Source organism: Abramis brama, assembly GCF_963993115.1.
Source record: "Abramis brama genome assembly, chromosome: 13".
Lineage (NCBI taxonomy): Eukaryota > Metazoa > Chordata > Actinopteri > Cypriniformes > Leuciscidae > Abramis > Abramis brama.
Window position 1 is genome coordinate 5180646 of NC_139975.1, and position 23688 is coordinate 5204333.

A 23688-nucleotide genomic window follows, 5' to 3' on the forward strand; every position below is an offset into this window, starting at 1 on the left:
AAGACACGGAGATAATTCGAGATTCATCGGTCTGTAGTGACACCAAGCGGATTTATGAATTAATATCCACACACACACACACACACACACACAAAAAAACTATCACAAATGGATGATGTTCATACCGAATTTAATATACGTTAAATTCTTCAACTAATGCCCTAAGAAATTTTTTGATGTTTCAGTGTGTCCATTATCTGACAGAATCGTGGGGCATTTATATCACAACAAGTAAACTATTTCTCCATGGCAGTCCTTCATATCAAGAAAAAAAGGTTACATTCTCAAATAAACCTCCAAGATTTAATGATTAATATTTTATAAGGTTTCACTGCTAACATGTACTAAACAACTAAAAAAATAAAATAAAATAAAAAGCAGTTGAACCGTGCATTTCAAACATTTTAAAATCACTATCTAGTTCAGAACCACGGACAGCTCCACCACATATTTTTTGCAAGGCTTTTAAAAAATATTTTGTTTCTCAAAATACAGTAGTTTAGCATAAAAAAATGCATTAAAAATAAATAAATAACCCTTTAATTTCTTACCTTATCTTTATTAGGAAGTGTTTGTGTTCTGGTAAAAGTGTCTCCTCCATTAATACTGATCAGTTCTGCATCTGCAGGCGGAAATTGCGCAGGGAAAACCACTACGTCACTCTTCAGTGTGTCTGAGCTAAAACACACGTCATACTGCTGAGTAGCTTTGGAGTAAGACCAGCTCCCGTCAGGGTGTGTGGTGATCATCGGGGCGCTGTACCTGCCCAAACTGCCGTCTGTCCTGTGGCATTTCACAGCTATCAAACTGATGAGGCTCAGTAAAAAGATGACGGACACACACACAATGGCGATCAGCAAATACAGATTTAAATCCGAGAAACTCTCCTCCTTTATCGGCGCATGTCTGAATGGGGTCTTGACGTCACCTGCGCTTTCTACAACCACAACATCAATAGACACAGTCGCTGACAGTGAGGGCTCTCCGTTATCACAAACCAAAATGACCAACGGGTGAGTTTTCAGGTCATTGTCACTCATTCTCCTCTTAGTCCTGATCTCCCCGCTGCTGGTTCCGATTCGGAACAGATTGTTTCCTTTGGGTTCAGAGATGTGGTAAGACAGCAGCGCATTGTAACCAGAATCTGCATCTACAGCCCTGATCTTGGCCACAAAGTAGCCCGCCTCAGCAGAATAGGGAATGTTCTCAGTGTTAACGGAACCTAGCTCGGAATAGGGCGCGAGAATCCCGGGACTATTGTCATTCTCATCCAGGATAAAAACATTTACAGTCACGTTACTGCTGAGAGGAGGAACACCAGAGTCTGTGGCCTGAACCTTAAACTGAAATGTTTTGATCTCCTCATAGTTAAACGACTGCATGCTCTCGATCTCTCCTGTCACTGAGTTGACTCTGAGGAGCGCTGATACAGGTGTACCATTCACAGAGCTTTGCAGTAACGAGTATGTTAATTGCGCATTGTCCATGATATCCGCATCAGAGGCCGTTATTGTGGATATAATGGAGCCCACTTTGCTGTTTTCACGCAGATATGCATACACTACAGAATTTGGGAAGCGAGGCGCATTGTCATTCACATCAGACACCTGCACTTGTATTACTTTAGCTCTGGACATTGGCGGTGACCCTTCGTCTTCAGCAATGACTGTGATGTTGTACTCCGTTACGTTTTCCCGATCTAGAACGCCATCTAAAACTATCGAATAGTAGTTCTGAAAGGACGACTGTAATTTAAATGGTCTAGAGCCTAAAAGGCGAACGCGCACTGCTCCGTTTTTCCCCGAGTCTGGATCTGATACGGTCATTAAGGCAACTACAGTTCCCTTCCCTGCGTTTTCCTCTACCGGGGTAAGAAGTGATGTTACAGTCACATCTGGGGGGTTATCATTAATGTCAAGAACCTCTATTAAAAGCTTAGTGTGGCCTGACATGGTCACCTGACCTTTATCAGTAGCTTGAACTCTGATCTCAAAAGCAGTGTTCTCCTCATAATCAATATCACCTTTAATTTTAACATCTCCATTTTTCGCGTCAATATCAAACTTTTCCAGAATATTTTGGGGTGTTCGACTAATAAAGGAGTAAACTATCTCCGCATTCAACCCTTCATCTAGATCTCGAGCTTGTAGTCTGGTAACTGTGGTGCCAATTGGCGCGTGCTCGGCTATGGAGACTTTATATAATGGCTTACTGAAAACTGGAGCGTGATCATTGATATCTAACACATTAACCTCGATCATTAGGGTCCCTGTTCTGGCAGGCGATCCGCCATCAACCGCAGTCACTGTGAACTCGAGGCGCGGAGTCTTCTCTCTGTCTAAAGCCTTCTGAAGCACTAATTCAGCTGAGATCGTCTTATCACTATGAGTTTGTACATCTAAGGTGAAATAATCATTAGCTGTAAGCTTATAGTTTTTAACTGAATTCACTCCAATGTCTGCGTCATGCGCGCTCTCCAGTGGAAAGCGCACACCGGGCGCGGTGCTTTCACTAACATTAATCACTACGGAGCTAATAGGAAACACTGGAGAGTTGTCATTAATATCGAGAATGTTTATTCTTACCCGGTAGAGTTGCAATGGACTGTTCACCACGGCTTCCAGGTTAACGGAGCATGAGATTGCGCCTGCGCAAAGATCCTCGCGATCAATCCTTTCGCTCACCTGCAAAGTGCCCGTCTCAATATTCACACTAAAATATTGCTTTTTTGAGGCTGACACGATACGGAAGCCCCTTGACTGCAGATCATTTACTGAAAGGTTAATGTCTTTAGCTATATTACCGACTGTGGTTCCCCGTTTCACCTCCTCTGACACACTGTATGAGATCTGTCCGGTTACAGTCTCCAAGAGATGACAGGTCAAAGCAAATGAAAAGCACACTATGAAATGACCCTGCGTATATATAAACATATTTGCTTATTTATTCTCCACAACAATCCCCCAAAAATCCATAAAAAATGACCAAATAACGTTTAATTCCAATTGAGTAAAGGATCCGTCTCGGTCAACGAGAGACAAAAGGAATCAGCCAAACCTCCCTTTTCTATCATCAGGACAAACCCACAGTGACAGCAAATCCAAGTTCTGCATCCATCAAAAATCCTCCAAGCTACTGGTCCACAAGCGCATAAGATATTCCACAAACTAGATGGTTTTTGACATCTGAACCCGACGTTCTATAGTGAAGAGGTTTAATACAACAAGAGATATATGAAAGAGAGGGAGAGAGAAACAGGGAGAGCAAGGAGAGAGAGGGGGGCTGGTGATGACGAGGAGGAGGAGAAGGAGGAGAGACACTCCTTTCTTAAACACAGCTGGTAGAGCAAGAGTGACACATTGTGGCCTCCAGATTAACTGCAGTGCACTGAGATATAATGTGTAAAAGCTACATGAGTGTAAAACACTTGAGTATTTGCACTGGTATATTAAGTATTCAGCTAGGGAATTTGTGCTTTACTCCAGTACTTCTGAAACAAAATGCTTTCTCTTATCTCTTTCTCATAAAATATTTTTATATAATATATATAAAAAAGTATTTATATATAAGTATACCCCCCCCCCCCCCCAAAAAAGTATTTTATTGTTATAGAAAATTGCACCCTACAAATTTTTCATATATTTTAACTACAACAATTTTCTATATGTCAATCATTTGTTAACAAACATGTATTCATTACTTCAATTAGCTCATTGTTTCTGCCTTAAATTATTACATTGTTTCAATGAATTTTTTTTTTTTTTTTGCTAACTGTGTGATTATATGCACATTTCTGAAATGCATAACTTAATGCATAAGTTACCTCTGATAACAGATCACTCTAAATTGTAATGTGGACTGCAAAGATTGTAAAAATTTTCTGTAAAGCTGCTTTGAAACAATGTGTATTGTGAAAAGCGCTATACAAATAAATGTGAGTTGAATTGAATTGAATTGAAAGGCATTTTAATAACAAAACAAATTTTCTGAATTTGTATGCATGGCAGAGAAATAATTAAACAGCACCTGCTTATGCAGTAAATAAGGTAGGTTATTTATTTTTGTAACTAGTAAGGATATATAATTATTATTATAATAAAGGTTAGCTCTTACTGTCAGATTCCAAAAAAATAAATAAAAAAATTGACATTGAGAAATATATAAAAATATTCATAAATATGTAAATATGTGATACTGTCACCACACATAAAAATATACACTTCAGCTTTAAGTTATTAACTTAACAGGTTGCTATTAACTAACGCAATTCAAATCCTCTTCATCACTGTGTCATTCTTAAAACTACTACAGCATGGAGGATGGAGTCTGTCAAACTAGTTGGATGTTCTGTAGATACTGTATTTATTAAAAAACAAAACAAAATTTCAAAAACATTGTAATAGTGCAGGGCAAAATCTTAAACATTATTTGGACACTGAATATATAAAAATGGGATTTTTGTTGCATATAATTACAAAATATCAAAGCAAGTGTCTGCATACTGCACAAGATTTCACAGAATTCACAATGACATTCACACAATGAAAGTGACCTAAAATTTTGCATTACAGTAAGGTTTATTACTACTACGAATAAAAAACACAGCATGTGTGTCGGAGCCTCATCATGAATTTAACAATATTTTTAAAAGTTGTAAATAAAACAAAGTCTATGAGTCTTTCTGAATTAAAATTTCATGTTTTATTCAATGTGCTACTTGCCATGTCTTTGCAATTATTTGTGAAATTTACTAGCAATTTCTATGTGAAAATTGTTTTAAATGAAATCCTACACCAAATGCACCCCCTCTCTCCACCTCAATCTCAAACGTTTATTTTCTCTTATGTGCTCCTTCTCTGTTACCTCCATTATGCAAACACACACAAGAATCTTATATAGTGGAATCATCTCTATAGTTCACACACAGCTAATCTTCTATAATTCCTTTGTTACTCTACATGAATGAACGAAAGAGACAGATAATATAAAAGTGGGGCACGCTATCTATGTGGATCTTCTCACTGATGCAGCATCCGTGCTGAATATTTCACTGCATGTTTCCTGGAGATGTGTGTGAGCGAGAGAGAGGGAGAGATAGAGAGACACAAATAGAGATGGATTTTACGTTCAAATTCAGTGTAATCCAGGGATTAGGTTCTGCTGGCAGCCTACTATGTCCTATATATATTTCCTAAAAACAATTTCAAATATTAATAATCATAATCTCCTGCATTGGTAACACAAATATGAAGGCACATCACACTAGCTGCAGTGAAATAGAAAGTCTTTTTATAGGACAAAATAAACAGTGGAACCTTCCCTTAAATGTTCCAGGATTCTCAGAACTAAATTCACTTTTATTAATTATCAAGTCCTGAAAATAATAGAAAATAAATGGTGTCCTCAATAAAAATAAAAAAGTCTGTTTGTAGTGAAAGCTGCAAATTAAAAAAAAAATAAAAAATGTAAAAATAAGGTGATATAACCAAAAGTAATAATTTGCATATGAAATGGCTGTAAAATTTGATTAATTTATGAAAGTTGTAATTTTCAGTTGTGCATACATTTTTTGTCTTAAGTTTAAATAAACTAAGGATTCAGCCTACATCTTTTCCAGTTACTGTAATATAAAACATTTTGTATAATTATTGTGGAACTGTGAATGAGGAGGATAATAAAAAAAAGCTTGATGATGATGATGACGATTAAACTAAACACAGGAAAGCTTAGAGTACTTATTTCTTATATTAAATATTCCGAAACACGGTTCAGGCAATACAAAATATAGGTGTACTGGGTTAACAGGTTCAATAACTGCGGTTTAATTTGCACTAGAATGAGCCTGGGATCGATTCTCAACAGTGTTTATTAAAAAGGAAGAGCAAGTGTGAAACTTGCACGTGTGGAAACATTATTGAAATGAAGCACTATTTAAGTACACAGTATAATAAAGAATTTGGTTTTACTATGCACATCCATAAGCTAGAGGCTGAATTTGACCTTTGTGTGTGTGCGTGTGTGTGCGTACACATGCATGACAAAAAGAACATGCCTGAGGATGTGTGTAAGCATTGTGAACACCAGAGGGGGTGGTTGGATAGCATGTGTGATATCATCAAGGGTGGGGCAGTGGCTATGTGTGTGAGTGTGGGGTGTGTGTGTGATATATATATATATATATATGTGTATGAATCGGTGTATGAATGAGTGAGTGAATGGGTGAATGTGAGGCTATATGTAAAGTGCTTTGGTGGCCATAGGTCTGTGAAAGCGCTATATAAATGCAGTCCATTTACCATATATATATATATATATATATATATATAGAGAGAGAGAGAGAGAGAGAGAGAGAGAGAGAGAGGGTTGTTTATGTCTATGCATGATAAAATGTAATCTGATGAATTCAAAAAAAAAAAAAAAAACAGAGAACTTGTTGTGTAAACCATCATATTTATCTGACAAAACAGCATTTGTTTTAGAGAAAAAGGCAGGTATGGTTATATAGGCACATACAATATATATGTATGTATGTGCCTGAGAAAGAGAGAGAGAGAGGAAAAGGGGGAGGGGTGAGGTTGTGAGGCAACAGAAGGACCCCTTTGCCTGTTGCCACGGAAACAGCATTACAGCAGGAGGGGCTTTTTCTGAGACCACTCTCTGCATTAAATGAGAGTGAGGCAGACTTTACTAAGGACAATTGATCAAATAAGCTATGAATCATCACTATCTTATGAATATTAATTTTAAAAGGGAGCCATTAATATGACAGAATGGATGAGGAAATTATAAGGAGTCTCCCTGCCTTTCTCTCTCTCTCACACACACACACGTTCTGGAGAGCGGGTCAGCTCATGCAGGGGTGATGTGTTGCTACAGCAGCAGATAGACACAGTCCTGCTGACTTCTGTCACCTCCCCCACAAGCACACTTCGGCTTGTGAGCCAAGAAACGCTGCAAACACACCCCACAGCGCATTAAACATTCAGCAGATTACAGTGCTGCCACACCTGACGTTTGTTATATAAAAATAAACATCAAACCAGCACCTTATTTGCTCCGAAATTCCAGTAGATGCATAAACTGCAGCATGGAATCAAAATCAACCCAGTTCCTGGTCTTGATGTGGATTATTCCTTGGTGTACATTTTTCCTAAGCAAATGTCCAAAAGCATGTCTATGTAATCCTTCATCAAAATGTAATAACTTGTTCTGCTTATGAAGCAACGTTAGTTTTCTAATCCTACATTTGTTTTTGTTGAATATCCTGAATCACTTGGACGAAAAGATGTGTAGGCTATATAAAATGTACTAGTTCATGTGTAGATGTTTCAACAGAAGAGAACACACATACTTCCATATATACTTGGTTTAGGAGAAGCTGCAATGTGATGCTCTCCTCCTGATTAAGAGAGTGACTTTAAGAAGATTCTAATCTTTCCTAAACATAGTACTGACGTCCCAAATACGACTAGACTACAAGGTTTTAGAAAGAGATCTGCTATCTCTTAATATCATAGACAAATCCGTTAGAAGGAGGGAAAACTCCAGTCCAGGGGTGCGTTTCCCAAAAGTATCGTCGCAAGTTCCGTCGTTATCAGCATAGTTCAACGAGTCGGTATTTCCTGAAAACATACACTCTCAGAAAAAAAGGTACAAAAGCTGTCACTGTGGCGGTACCTTTTCAAAAGGTACACTTTTGTACCTAAAGAGTGCATTTAAGTCCCTCAAAGGTACATATTAGTACCTAAATGGTACATAGATAACACAGTCTCACCCCAAAACGTCACGTACTGACGGGTCTTGACCAAACGGCAACATACGACGAAAAGGGTACCCCTAAAACGTCCATATTTGACGATTTGGGTTATGGGTAGGTTTAGGTATGCGTTAGGGTACCGCTAGGAAGCGCTACTGGTGCGCTTATGTCTTCGTCTCATATGGACGTTTTAGGGGTACCCTTTTCGTCGTATGTTGCCGTTTGGTCAAGACCCGTCAGTCCCAGTGACAGCTTTTGTACCTTTTTTCTGAGAGTGTACTTCCAACGAACATTTATATAGAGCATTGAAAAGTTGAGTGGTTGAAACTACAGGTCTCAACCAGTGGTTAGAAGCATAGTTTCTTATTTGCATGACGTGGACTTAATAAACCCTTATCTTATGCAAAATACGCAAACTGACATTCAGAAACAGTTGTGACTAGCTTGATTTCTTCAAAGATGCATAGTAGTTAAGCAGTGAGTTACGTGGTTGTTCGGGAAACACCCTGGCTGTCTTCTGTGAAAGACAATCTGGATGAAATTGTGACAAACGCTTAGAAACGCAGCTATATTTTAGGTTTTATCCGTTTTCTAAAATCCATTCCTCCCACAGGCCACACACATTTTCTGCTATTTTATTGTCTTTTATATGTCTACATTGCTTTATTTCACATATTCTGATTTAAAAAAAAAATCAGATTAAATTATGAGGGTTTTGATACATTTTTAATCAAAATAAAATTAATTCTGCCATGTGTTAGTACAAAATAAGCAGATGCTATCAAACACATACATACACATACACACACACACACACACACACACTTTAATCCAACTAGAGTTTAATATTTTTTTTTCTTCTAAATCTGTGCTGAAATGCTTTCCACAGTTGCCCTGACAGAAATGCGACAGGGCTGGGAGTGTCTCCCTGTCAAAGAGACAGTAACCCATACGCTAGCACATACATTTCCCCTCATAATCCAAAAGCATTCTGGGAAAAAAGGGTAGACAATCCAATAAGATACTTCCCCTTTAACAATTTTTTACTTACTGTACAACAACAGCCTTTCACAGTGAGATAGAAAAAAAGTGCTCCTCAACACCTCAGGGATAATCCACAACATTATTAAAATGATTAAAACACAACAGTGAAATATCTCAATAGAGGATATCAGTCTCTAAACCGAGAATATACTGTAAATTGACGAAACTGACCAACTCTAATATCTGCTTAAAATGTATTTTAAATTGTGTGTATGTAGCCTATATCAAATACATTTTTTTTATTTACTTTATCACAATATTCACCCAGTGTCACAGTAAAAAGTGATTTAATGTTTGTGGGTTTGGGAACAAAAATAAAAGAAGAGAGAAAATGTGTTTTTGTTTTTGGAAAATGCCATTACGTGCATGAAAGAAGAAAATCCTTTTCAGTCCCATAAATACGCTTTTTAAGTAATAAGGCTAAAGCAGCTGGTGATGAGAGATTCACTAGCAGCTCACACTAACCAAGAGTTCTGATTGGCTCCTGACACACACTGCAACAGCTCTTTCATTACCTGATTGGATAAGCACACCTCTGTTTTATGCTCCTGGCTATTTGATTGGTCGAGGTGTTGCCGTGCCGCGCTCTGCTGGTGAGTGCAGTGATTGAAGCAGATTTATGTCCATCAGAGACTCTCATGAGGTCAGAGTATTGATTTATATTTCGCCTGGTTTTGTTCACAGATATATGGAACACGCCCTCACAGAAACCATCAATGAGTAGAGGGTGTTTCAGTAGGACAGAAGATGCATGAATCTCACACACACACACACACATGCGCTGCTGTAAATAGGTCATCACCTATTAAACCAAATCAATTCTGACACACTTACACATATTGAAATAGAAAGATTAATCACTTATTGACAAACACTGTTAACTGGTGAAAATGTTTTGTATACAAAAGCTAGTGCATGCACACACATTTATATATAAAAAAAAAACAATAAAAAAAACCGTACACACAGTAAAATATTACACTGATCTGCCACCAGGTGGAGATTTTCATTTATGAGTCAGTCGTGAAACAAAGAAACAAAGCATCTCATCTCACACACATTGCTGCCTCTCACACTCCATGTCAGAGGAAATGAAAATGCAGCTGGTATGATGTTAAAAGAGGAGAGAATCCACTCAACAGAGTCAGATAAATCTGACAACACACACACACACAAGAACCACACATCAGAAATCTAGGCTGTAATATCTATTGTACTGGACATGTTTTATACGGTATTGCAGTGTTATACCTGTCTATATTCTGTTGTCTATTGTGTGTTGTACTCATTCATTTTCAAATTTAGGAATGATTTCACGCAATCCATTTGTAATCACACACACACACAGTCACAACATACATATTTACCATCTAGATAAGAACATACGGTAACACTTTACAATATGGTCTCATTTGTTAACATTAGTTAATGTAATAACTAACATGAACTATCAACTAACAATGAGTAATACATCTGTTACAGTATTTTTTAATCTTTGTCATTCATTGTATGTTCATGTTAATTCACAGTGCATTACCTAATGACAATAAATAAAACTTTTGATTTTAATAATGTACTAGTAAATGGTGAAATTAACATTAACTAAGATTAATAAATGCCATATGTTTATTCTTAGTTCATGTTAACTAAAGTAGTTAACTAATGTTGTTTATGTGTGTCTCTCTCTCTCTCTCTCTGTGTGTGTGTTTGTGTGTGTGTGTGTGTGTGTGTGTGTGTGTGTGTGTGTGTGTGTGTGTCGCCAAACTATAGCGAATAGGCAAATAAGTAAACCAAAAAAATATGGTAATAATCTATTGACCTGCTGTTGCGACATACCTATGACCCCATTTTCTCTATAACCCATTAACCTGCAAAACTCGCACAGAGAATATAATCCACCCGTTCTGTACAACTGCGACTTACCGTAATTATTCACACACAAAAAATATAATTTATGTTTATCCTCTGTGTTGTATGTTTTATGCATGACTGTGGATGGACTGTGTGTGAATGCATATGTGTACATTTCTGTGCAAAGGTTAATGTGTGTGAGAGAATGGATAAATGTGTAGGCTTGTGTGCTGGGATACTGCAGAATGACATCAGCAAGAACGCATTTCAAGGGGACAAAAACAGAACCCAGTGTTCCAAAAGTTGTATTCTATATTCAACTCTCTCTCTCTCTCTCTCTCTCTCTCTCTCTCTCTCTCTCTCTCTCTCTCTCTCTCTCTCTCTCTCTCTCTCACACACACACACACACACACACACACACACAAGCTTAACATCATCTTTCACTCTCCTCATCAAAACTTAATCATTCCACTTGGTCTCATGCATTATCAAGGGCTTCAGATTTTAATTCTTCCAAAACACCTTTTGAAGAATTAGAATCTGAAGCCCTTGATAATGCATGAGACTTTTAAAACCACTTTAAATCTAAAATCATGGTCTTACCTTGAGTGTGCTCTGGGAATGCAGCAAATGCAGGGAGAGCATGATAAAAAAAGAGAAGAGAAAGAAGAGCAGATTAGTCCTTCACTTCTGTTAAAACAATATCTTGCAGTGCACCCATTTTCAAAATCAAAACAAATCTGGTCAGATGCCCAGCTGTGCTGAGACTCAATGTTTCTGTGATGGAGACCTATATGTAAAAAGACAACAATTGTTTAAGGAAATTAAACAATATATAGTTTTACTAAATATGGATTAGAACTACAAGCTTAAACTCTGAAATGTAAGACAGCAACCAGTTTGTTATGGAAATATTCTGCTTTAATCTTTCAGGAGGCCAAAGTCAAACAACACGGCCACCATCCACTTACCATGGTTTTAGATCAAATATCAATTCTTCTATGTTTTTTTGTCATTTACACAACAGAGTAAATTCATGGGCCTCTAAATATGCCTTTGGTACTTTATCTCAGAAGTATAGCAGATACTTTGAGACAAACATATATATTTCAGATGGAAAGACTTCTTAAGAAAGTCAAAGCAAATGTATTTGCAAAAAGTTTGCAACCTTAAAGGGATAGTTCACCCAAAAAAGAAAATGACCCCATGATTTACTCACCCTCAAGCCCTCCTAGGTGTATATGACATTCTTCTTTCAGACAAATATAATCGGAGTTATATTAAAATATGTCCTGGCTCTTCAAAGCTTTATAATGGCAGTGAATGGCTGTATATTTTAAAAGTCCATCCAAGTGCATCATATCCATGATAAAAGTCCTCCACACGGCTCTGAGGGGTTAATAAAGGCCTTCTGAAGTGAAGCGATGCGTTGGTGTAAAAAAAATATCCATATTTAAAACTTTATCGACTAAAATAACTAGCTTCCGGCAGACGGCCTACGCAAGTCGACTTAGGCCACAAGAGTAACACTTGACGATGTATGATGTAGGATGTAGGAGTAGCGTAAGCTTCGACTCCTCTCGCGGTTCAAACAAACAGACTCAAGCTCTTCCAACATTTCTCTTTAAAAATTGTCGTTTTAGACTTCTAATTCGTGACTGGTGTTTTGTTTTGCTCTATCCTCTGCGCTTCCGTAAGGTCAAGGGTCACTATTTCACCATAAATCAATGCGTACGGCCGTCTGTCGGAAGCTAGTTATTTTAGCTGATAAAGTTTTACATTTTGGATATTTTTCTTACACAAACACATTGCTTCACTTCAGAAGACCTTTATTAACCCCCCAGAGTGGAGGACTTTTATGATGGATAGATGCACTTTGATGGACTTCAAAACAAGAACGCCCATTCACTGCCATTATAAAGCTTGTAACAGCCAGGACATTTTTTAATATAACTCTGATTGTATTCGTCTGAAAGAAGAATGTCATATACACCTAGGATGGCTTGAGGGTGAGTAAATCATAGGCTGATTTTCATTTTTGGGTGAACTATCCCTTTAAACCCATTGGTGCAATTTTCCAAAATACAGAATACGCATTAACAATAATCCTTGCCAGTGACTTCCCCCCAAAAAAGGAGAAAAAGCAAATGCATCATCATATATTGATGCCTGTGCCTCTCAGTCAAACTATGAATATAAAGATAACGGAACATCCAAGGCCAATGAGACACATACACATGATTAGCAGCGTGATGAAAGAAAACCGTGAAAAAAACGCAAAAGGAGAAGAGAAATAGAGGTAGCAGGCAACAGTCACAAGGAGGAGGAAAAAAAAGAACAGTGGCATGAAAGAATTGGGTTAGTTAGGGAGTGAATTAATGTAAGATAAAGGGAAATTAAATAGGGATTAAAACGTAGAGCGAGAGTGTGAAGAAAAAATAGATAAAAGAAGTGTGTGAGAACCAAATTAGGCAGTGGGAACAGAGTGAGTAAGTGAATGAGTGTTGATTGCACAGAATTTAGTGGCTCCTGGAGGACTCTGTATATGTGTGTATGCTGTATGTACTCCTGTATGTGAATGGCAGGGTTTTTTGCATGCTGGGTAAAGTTCTCTCCCCGTTCAGACCACTGTAAAGCTGATGACTTCCCTCTGTAATCCCATTAGAAAGCTCGTAGTCTCCCTGGTTATGCTGACAGGTCTAATCCAAAAGCACGCATCAACACCACAGGGACAACGGCAAGCGTGTTCGACCAGATTAACAGCAAAACACCTGAGCTACACAATGCATGCTCCAGACACAGCCAGAAAGACTCTCTTCAAAGTGATTATGAAAATATCGACACTCACCACATGTGACAGAGTGATTGTGAAGGGCGCAAGGTCACAGCTAACTTGCATCTTCCCTGATGACAGATCAAGCACTCTAAACACGATTTGTCAGTGTTCATTATTACACTGACAGAATGAATGAAACGCTCTTCTGTCTTCTTGATGATGCTTAAAATAACATTGCTACAGTGTATAATGCAGTTCACAGTTGTTTAACAGAAAGCACAAATAAACTATAATCAATGTGAGACATATTAAACTAGAAATATTTTACACATTTACAGACCTAACAGGTAATCAGTGAATGTACATTTGTGACCCTGGATCACAAAACCAGTCACATGTCACATGGGTATCTTTGTGGCATTAGCCAACAATACATTGCATGGGTTAAAATGATCGATTTTTCTTTTCTGCCAAAAATCATTAGGATATTAAGTAAAGATCATGTTCCATGAAGATATTTTGTAAATTTCCTACCGTAAATATATAAAACATTTATTTTTGTGAGTGAATGCTGCACAATCGCCAACATAAATGGACAACTTTAAAGGAGATTTTCTCAATGTTTCGATTTTTTTTTGCACCCTCAGATTCCAGATTTTCAATAGTCGTATCTCGGCCAAATATTGTCCTATCATAACAAACCATACATCAATGGAAAGCTTATTTATTCAGCAAATGACCCAAAAAATGACCCATGTGACTGGTTTTGTGGTCCAGGATCACATTTATAAAAATTAAAAATGCCCTGAAAATGTAATACATTTTTATAAATAATTTTCACAGATCCCCCAAGGGTCTTCGGACCTGATCAGTGAGCTTAAAATAAAATTAACGCACAGAACAAAACCTCTTTCATAGCTCTTGCACTCAAGATTGATCATAGAGAAAATAATATTTCATCACATCCTGCTGAATCCACAGGCAGGACAATGACTTAATCACACTGTCAACCTCAGCTACAAGCCCACATTTACAGTCAAGGCTCTGATTAACTTTAGTAAAGGTCACTGACCATCAAACACACTGGCAATGTCAATGCAAGTACCATCAAACACATACACATAATAAGCCATTATAGGTTTATCATCTGTATGTATATGATAATTATTAGGGAATATAGAGAGAGAAGTATGCAGTGTCATTTAGGACAAAATGTTGCACAAATATTAAATAAATGACAAAATTACATTTTGTTTAAATAACTTAATCACACTAAACAACTCTTCCAGAAAAGATAAACATTCGATTAAACATTATATGAACAAATAATTGGTGCATACAGAATTTGACTGATGTGCGGTTACAGGTGTGTGTGTGTGTGTGGTTCAGGTAAACCCTACGTTATGAGGACAAAATCAAAAAAATGTCCCCACAAGGATTTCAGACATTGCCTCGTGGGGACATTTTTTTGGTCACCATGAGGGAAACAGCTCATGAATCAGGCTAAATTATGATTTTTTAAAATGTAAAAATGCAGAAAGTTTTCTGCGATGGGTAGTTTTAGGGGTATAGGGTTAGTGTAAGGGGTAACACACACATAATAGGAGAGTAGAGCTAGTTTAGATCACCACACTGAATATTGCAATGAGAACAATAGCTTATAATCCGTTTGTAATGTGTTCATTAGGACATGTTGACACTTTATTGGATTGAAAACTGAAAAGTTTTACAAACGTGCAATCATGTAGAAATGGCCTAATGACGTATGATGCATGGAACAAGCTGTTGTTGTTGTTATTGTTGTTATTACAGTGTCATAAATGACTATAAATGATTCTCCTTCCACTCATGGTCTGTGAAGTGGTGCATGACAACATTGTTGCACAAGTATTGCTTTAAGCTCTCATGCATCTTAACAGTGGAAAACTCTATGCATACAGTGTGTACAGGTCAAAAGATCAAATCTGATTTGAAGCTTATGACACAAACAAACACATTAACCGATCACTTTATTAGGCGTTCATGTAAAAACGATGTTCAGATTCAGATTTCAAAAGGTGTCTAGTAAACAGCAGAAATGAGAATGAAATGAGATTTTAACTGATTCACAGTAAAAAATAAAGGAACAGCAGAAAGAGATAAATTGAAAATGGAATGAAGCAAAGTGAAAAAGGATGAAGATAATGGACAAATGCAAACCTGACACTGATTCAGAACCTAAGCTAATCTGAATGTCTTTCACGGCTGACACACACAGCTCTCTTTCAGAGGGAGCAGCTGCAGAAGGATGTGGCTGGAATCACTATCAGGTCTAATGAACACACACACACACACACACACACACACACACACACACACACACACACACACACACACACACACACACACACACACACACACGTGTCTAGAGAGCAGCAGACACACACACAGAAAAACCATGCTAATTCCATGCACCTGCATGCCAACCACCAACCATCAAAACTAGAAACAACCAGGAAATATGGAGCTATAATGATGAAAAGTATAATGTATAACCAGGCCAATACAGACAAAACCACAGCTCTGCAGAATTAAAACACTATAATTCGCAAAGCTGTGCATGTTATCCATTTTGTGTTCATTTATTTTTCAATTTTGGCTAATTCTGATGATAGCTTCAGTGACCAGTAAGCTGCACTGTAAAAAATTTCTAACCCTCCCAAATCAAAAATTTAAAGTGACCGATAACATCTAAATTTTTCAATTGGCCCAAGTGAAATTCTTGTTGCAATAGTCTGTTAACATTGGCTCAATGAGAAATAATACGTCAGACTAATTGAAAAATTTTGATGTTATCGGTCACTTGAAATTTTTGACTTGGGGATGTAATTTTTTTTTACAGTGTGTGTTTAACCCAGTTTACCACGTTTAAAATTCATACAGTAGAATTCCAAAAAAAATCACACTAATTAAGTCCAAAAATCACAAAAACAGTCATTAAATTCCATCAGGACTGCATATAGTCTGCATATGAGACAGCCTTTTAAAATTTAAACAAATAATGTATTTTATTAACCAAAATTAAACATAGTAAATGTAGAAATAGTCAGCCAATAAATAAAAGACATAGGCTATAGCCGCATCATAAATACATTATACAAACAGATTTGTGGATATGTATTCTGCCTCTTATTTATAGAATAGCTATTAAATGCAAAACAAACAGAACAATTATACTAAATTAGGAATTCTACTAAATAATTAAAAAGATGCACCATGCAGCTTGCAAGGTTATCCAAACAAACCCTCTTTTTAAAAAAAGGAGGGAGAGAGAGAAAAAGAGAGAGAATTCAGCCATATTTAAGCTGCAGTCAGTGAACAGACTAAATTATTCACATCGTGCTGGCCTACATCTTCCAGGCAAATGTCTCTGTGTGTGTGTGTGTGTGTTCATGTGTGAGGGATGCAAGGATGCTGTTCGGACTCAAACACGCTCTCAAATTCACAGCGACATTAAAAGCTTCTTTGGACTCTGATGTGACGATCCCCAAAAGAACAACTCTCACTGGAAAATTCGCTCTGCTGAAATTAAAATAACAGAAACACTGGCTGGAAAACTACGGAGCAGATTGTCAGATTTATATGTATTGTAAACCTGTGTATAGAACATTGCATAGATTTCACCCTGTAATTATGCCTTCACAGAAGATTTGTCATATTTCAAATAAACAAAAGTCTTTTTTTCCTTTTTTTTAGATATTATAAAAAACAAAAGTTTTTATATATATATATATATATATATATATATATTATATATTTATAAAATGTAACACTTTACAATAAGGTTTCATTATAATGTTAACAAATAAGACCATATTGTAAAGTGTTACCTATAAAACTATACATACCAGAGCCTGTGCATAAATGCATGTGTCCTCCAAATAATAACCAAACATGTAGTTCATTATTAAATAAAACATTCACTGCCGTAATCATTATGTTCATTGTATCACTTGGCCACTGGAATCCTAAAAATACACTAATAAAAGCCATGCATGTTTATACACATTTCTTTTTTAGATAAATCCCAATGCGGTATGCATTTTTCAATGCTCAGTTTGTACACAATGTGAGATGAACACAATGATCTATGAGTGCATGTAACATGGATGAGACATGCCCTGATGTCTCTGCTGCTAAAATCACTCTCTCTCTCACAGGCCTGTATTTGAAGTGTAAGTGTGAGTCACTGTCCAAATGTCTTTGCCACTCATAAAGCACACTATCATACAGTACATACACACATTAGTATACCCATGACCACACAAACAGCACTGTGAAGATCAGTACTGGCAGCCATTTTTTTTTTTTTCAGCTGCATGCAGCATCTAAGTATAACACTGGACAAGCACCAAATGAGAGTAAAATGGCTTTGGCGAGTCAATTATTGCTGGACATTTGGCTTGTTATTTTATTGGGATAATATTAACCACTCTCGCTTTCTCTCCACCTTCATTGTGTTTTGTTTTGTTTTGCTTTAAGAATTCACAGTACGCATCTAAATCTAGGTGTTAGCACTCATGCATGCACATACATGTTCACAAGCAGACAAATCACATGAAGCATGCAGAGAATCAATGTTGTTTCTTGGGGTATTTGCTCCAAAGCCCCTCATTCAGGGCAACATTCAAGGTTATCTTTAAATAAATAAATAAATACATAAATAAATAAATAAATAAATAAAGGCGGGATCCTGTTTGAATGGAAGTGAATGTGGGAGATGGTTCAATATACTGAATAAAATGCTTTTGTGTGGAAACAGCTTGTCTCATAATAAATTGACTGCCTGTCCGCTAATCTTCAACATGTTTGGCGTGGCATTGTCAGTGAACTATATTTGGTGTTTCTTAAAAAAAAAAAAAAAAAAAAAAAAAAAAAAATAGACAGACTGATGAGGTTGCCATCTCCTCCTTTAAATAAAAGAAACTCTTATTGTTCTATGAATATTTTCAAAATGGCTGCTGTCTCTGCAGTACAGACACACACACACACACACACACACATATATGAACCTGCTCTTAGTCTTAACACACACACACACAGTGGAGATGAGTCACTGTTCTTACTCCTCCTCCATGCTTTTACGTCAAGCCTTTCTCTCACTATCATGCTGAAAAGATCAAAATGCATCACTGAGCTTAAAAAGATAACATTAAAATGTATTTTCTGGTTACCAAAAATAAAATAAAAAATACTGCTGAACATTTGCAACATTGCATCTCAACCAATAATGAACTACTAAACGGCACACTCTTAGAAGAAAATATTCTATATAGAATCGTAAAGGGTTCTGTTCGGCACTTCACATAGAACCTTTCCCAGCATGGGATCCTATTATGGAATTAGTTAAATAATTAAATACATTTTGTAAAAAATGTAATTAAACAGCTTATAAACATACTTTATCACTAGTAAAAAAAAAACATTAAACATGAAAGTATTATGCAGTCATTTAAGACATTTCTTATATAGAATCTTTTTGGCATTAAGAGTTCTTTCAAATTGAGTCTTCAGGAGAAGCTAGAAGTCAAAAAAAAAAAAAAATGATATATATATATATATATATATTATTTCTCATGTGACTAAATATCACCCAGAATGCACAGCGGTGCAGAGGCCACAAGGGAGATATGACCTAACAGCTAAAGACTCCAGAGACCATCTATAAATACGCCTAGAAACATGAATACCATGAGAGACACGCTGTTCCCTGCAGCGTGTTTTACCCCAATTTAGTTTTAAGTTAAATATTATAATACACACACTGCAAAAAAATCGTTTTGTTTTCTTAGTACTTTTATAATACTTAGTATTTTTGTTTTCTATTACAATATAAAAAAAAAAAAAGTTAAATCAAGACACATTATTTTTTAAGAGTTTAGTTTATCGCATTTTTTTAAATTAATTTATCAAAAAGTGAGATTATGTTAAAGATTATGAGGTTATGTAAAAATATGTTAAAAAAGATGTTAAAAATCTGCCCATGGAGCAACAAAAAACAATCTCGTTTTCCCTTTGAATTAAGTTTAAATTTACACCACTGATAGATTTTTTTCTTCTTGTCTTAAACGTTCACTTCATTCTGATAACTTTTTTTTATTTTTTTTTATTTTTTTACACCAGATTTAGTATTTTAAGGCATTTTGTTTCTCAAGTTTTTGTGTGTGTGTGTGTGTGTGTGTAAAAATCCTACATTTATTGTCTGGAATACAAGATAAAGACCTTCTAAAAATAGTGCTCATATCCCTGACTCCACCCACATCCCCCACACAGCTTTCCTTTCAGCCTAAGAAATGTTGCAATCATCAGGCTATGTTTGGAATAGCATGCCATTCTCTTTCTGCAGTACATAGTATGTAGACCTATACTGTAAACGGGATGTGATTTTGATTATGCTATCTCTATATGTATTCAATATCTGGATGAACTACAACATTTTTCATAAATGTGTATAAAATGAGAGCACACTGCACACATTTTTTTTTTTTTAATCCCACAATACAATGTACGAATAGAACGAATAGACCAGAAGTGATATCAGCTGCAATGTTGTTGTTTTTTGCAACTGCAAAAAAAGTCACCATGAAATCAAAATTGACCATTTTAATTTTGCCGCATTTTATTATAAATGATTTATACGTGCACATCATTATTGACATTATTTAATTCATGTATAGATAGATAGATAGATAGTTGATAGACATATAAAAATATTCTGATAAACACTCTTACAGAAAAAAACAATAGTTTTCGAAGAATATACTATATAACGTATGCAAATAAATGAACAAAGACAGACATTATAGACCAAAGCATCCCATAATAATATTCACAGTAACACCATTAAACTGAACACTTCTTAAGCTGACATGACAGTTTCTATGACTATTAGGAGACAGAGAGTTTAGAAGATTAGCACAGACTTAAAGTCAAAGATTATATAAAAGAGAGAGAGATAGAGAGAGAGAGAGAGAGAGAGAGAGAGAGAGAGAGAGAGAGAGAGAGAGAGCTGCATACTGAGATATAGAGGACAGAGCTACTTATAACCGCATGAACCAAAAGCAGAACTGATGTGACCCACTAAAGTACTGAACCACTGCAGAATGGACCTGACCTTCTCTCACACACGTGCATTCACAGAACTGCCCGGCCTGCACGTAATGTTATGCCTTTGTTGCCACAGTTTTGCTTTTTCTGCTCAGGCTTTGTATATAGTACATTTCCTGCTCTACTAACCAGTACGTTGCAGTTGCCTCAAAGCTACCCTTACGAAAAATAAGTTTATTCAAGTGTTCTATTAGTATACTTCTTTTAAACTAAAAATAAGAAAGTATACTTTCAGTCTACTTTTTATATACTTCTCAGAAATATACTTTATGTACTTCTCAGAAATATAATTCAAATTGCACTTAAGTATACTTGACTTATACTGACAGAAAAGTCTAAGTATATTTAGCCTATACTTGTTGATCGAGATATACTTAAAAGTATAATTAAGTATTCTAAGTATTCTTGGCTTGTACTTGTGTTTACTATTTTGATTGAGTAGCTTATTAAATACTTTTTTAAAAACATAATATTACACACCGTCTTATAAACTAACATGTTCAGCTTTATATAGTAACAAACTTTCGGGTGGAATAGCTTAATATAGAGTAAATAAAATAAGCATGGAAAATAAGTTTATTCAAGTGTTCTATTATACTTCTTTTCAACTAAAAAGAAGAAAGCATACTTTCAGTCTACATTTTATATACTTCTCAAAAATATACTTAATTATACTTAAGTGTACTTGACTTATACTGAGAGAAAAGTCCAAGTATATTTGGCCTATACTTGTACTCAATCTTTTGATGGAGATATACTTAAAATTTTAATTATTCAAAGTATACTTGGCTTGTAGTTGTGTTAACTCTTTTGATTGAGTAGCCTATTAAATATACCTTTTTTACATCGTTTTTCATATACAGTTTTATGAAACTTTGTTTGAAAATATTGATTAAAATATTGATATAAAACAGATATGTTTCTAATTCTGCGTATCTGAATTTTTGTGTAGGCTAGTCCACTGGTAGTGTACATATTTACTTTAATTAAACTTTTCCCCACCATTGACTGAATTTTCCAGCTATCCATGTTTTCACTGGTATACGGTAGGGAGCGCTATGACACATCTTCTAGTACAGATTCTCCGGATCAAAACACAGGAGAAGAAGCTGAAACAAGTGATAGAAGATTGCTCACTCAAATGTAAAATAATGTGATATCAAACATTAAACAGCTTATAAATCAAAACTGCTTAATGTTTCCAAATGAAATGAAGCGTAGGCCTAACCCATGAAGAGAAAACGACTGCGAAGCTTTGGAGGTGTTGGACTCGATTTACTCCACCTGTGTTTTGATCATCGTTCTGGATCTGATCAAGGCGTAGTCTTTGACAAAAATGTGATTTTCTCAACTATTTTGTTTAAAATGTTGCCTTTCTTTATGAAACTTACTGACATTCAAGTGTTGATAAAAAGGATGCATGAAGCTAATAAAATGTTTTTTTTAAATTAAAGTAGAGTTAAAGGTATTTTTCAAGTATAAAAAATAACATTTGAACATAGCAGTATAGGCCTACTGCAACTGCAAAATTTGTATATAAATAGTAAACTATAAGTATAATGTTAAGTTCACTTGAAGAAAACTTGTAGAATAAAACTACTAAACTAGTAGTTTACTGAGAGTACACTAAAAGAGTAAAAATAATATATAAATGGTAAACTATAAGTATGATGTTAAGTTCACTTAAAGAAAACTTGTAGTATAAAACTACTAAACTAGTAGTTTACTGAGAGTATACTTCAAAGTTGCTACAAGTATTAAAATAGTAAACTACTAGTATACTCATAAGTTCACTTGCAGTACAAATGAGAATCATAATTATGAACTAGTTGTGCACTTAAAGTTTACTACTGTTACACTTATAGTACACTTAAACATATACTTTTATATACTTCAAGTGGGCCAATTTAGTCCCAAGCGGTATTAAAATAGTACACTTACAAGTTTACTACTAGTACATTAGTATACTTACTACATAAAGTATACTTAAAAATATACTTGAACATTACTCAAGTATACTTCATAAAATGAACTTGAAGTATACTTTTTTTTTGTAAGGGTAAGTACATCCATTCTCATTCTCTGCCATCTTGCAGCTTGTATTTGCAGCAGAAGTGTCTACAGCCGACAAATACCATTTCCAGAAAATAAACAACTTTTGATTTGTGATGCTTTCTTCAGTCAGAGCTATAACAACACACGTCAGTGCACAGACCTGACCTTCTACTACACATATATTAAAATTACCCTGCATCCAGTTCTGCCACTGAGAGTAAAATGCCATCTCAAACCTGGTCGAGCTTTCATAATTAATGTGGTTCTTAAGTAATAATCATTCTACATTAAAAACTCCAAAATATACACCTATCACAGTGAACAAATGCTGGTTCATTTATAAAGAAATATATATGTATACAGTCAAAGCAACACAGCAAAATGTATCAATGTAGGCATATACCATATCCTTTACAGGTTTTTCTTGCATTAATGAATTGTTCACAATACGACCAGGAATATGCATTAAGCAGAGCAGAACTCAACACCAAACCCTAGATCCAAATAAAACCACACCAAATGGAATGTGCATCAAACAGACAAATAAACAAACTATAAAACTGTTCACTTTAAATACTAAGATGTTTCCAATGCAACTGGGATCAGTAAACAAAGATAGAGTTCTATCTCTGCTGTTACCATAGCAACTGGGGTGGGTAAAAAAAGGAGAATTGTATGACAAAGATTATTTTAGAAAATGAACATGTTTATGAAATGTAATATTGTGAAATTAATTTCACAGTTATATTGTACAGCTCGAATGCCAAACCTTTGAAAAATCAGCATTTATTTTAAATCTGAATGTTTGAAAAACAGAGATCGACTGAATAGACTTATACTGTTATAAAATCCAAGGGTTTTATTCAGACACTGAACAAAGACATTTCTAAAAGTGGATGCTGCAGAAATCTAATGAGCTGCTGAGCAGTACCCTTGCTGGATTGGTCTATGATCAGTGAGTGTGTGTGTGTTTGCTGGACCACACTCAATATTCTGCTGATCTCTGCAATACCCGACTGGACATGCAGCTCAGTGTTCTCTGCACAGCAGGACTGTGGAT

General features: G+C 35.8%; 1 protein-coding gene across 4 annotated transcripts in view; it reads right to left on the reverse strand.

Moving 5' to 3' along the window:
• LOC311095147 (protocadherin alpha-C2-like) overlaps positions 1 to 23688 on the reverse strand; it is a gene marked incomplete at its 5' end in the record, with an annotated part of 196375 nt that overhangs the window by 90721 nt on the left and 81966 nt on the right. For 2 of the 4 annotated variants that reach the window (XM_084133532.1, XM_084133524.1), the window contains one exon: positions 11255 to 11266. The exons of 1 other annotated variant lie outside the window; for it this stretch is intronic. In XM_084133532.1, the coding sequence (XP_083989658.1) occupies positions 11255 to 11266 (12 nt within the window). Of the gene's footprint in view, positions 1 to 551; positions 3320 to 11254; positions 11267 to 23688 lie in introns of those variants that run through there. One more of the 4 variants, XM_084133529.1, reaches the window with a different exon arrangement.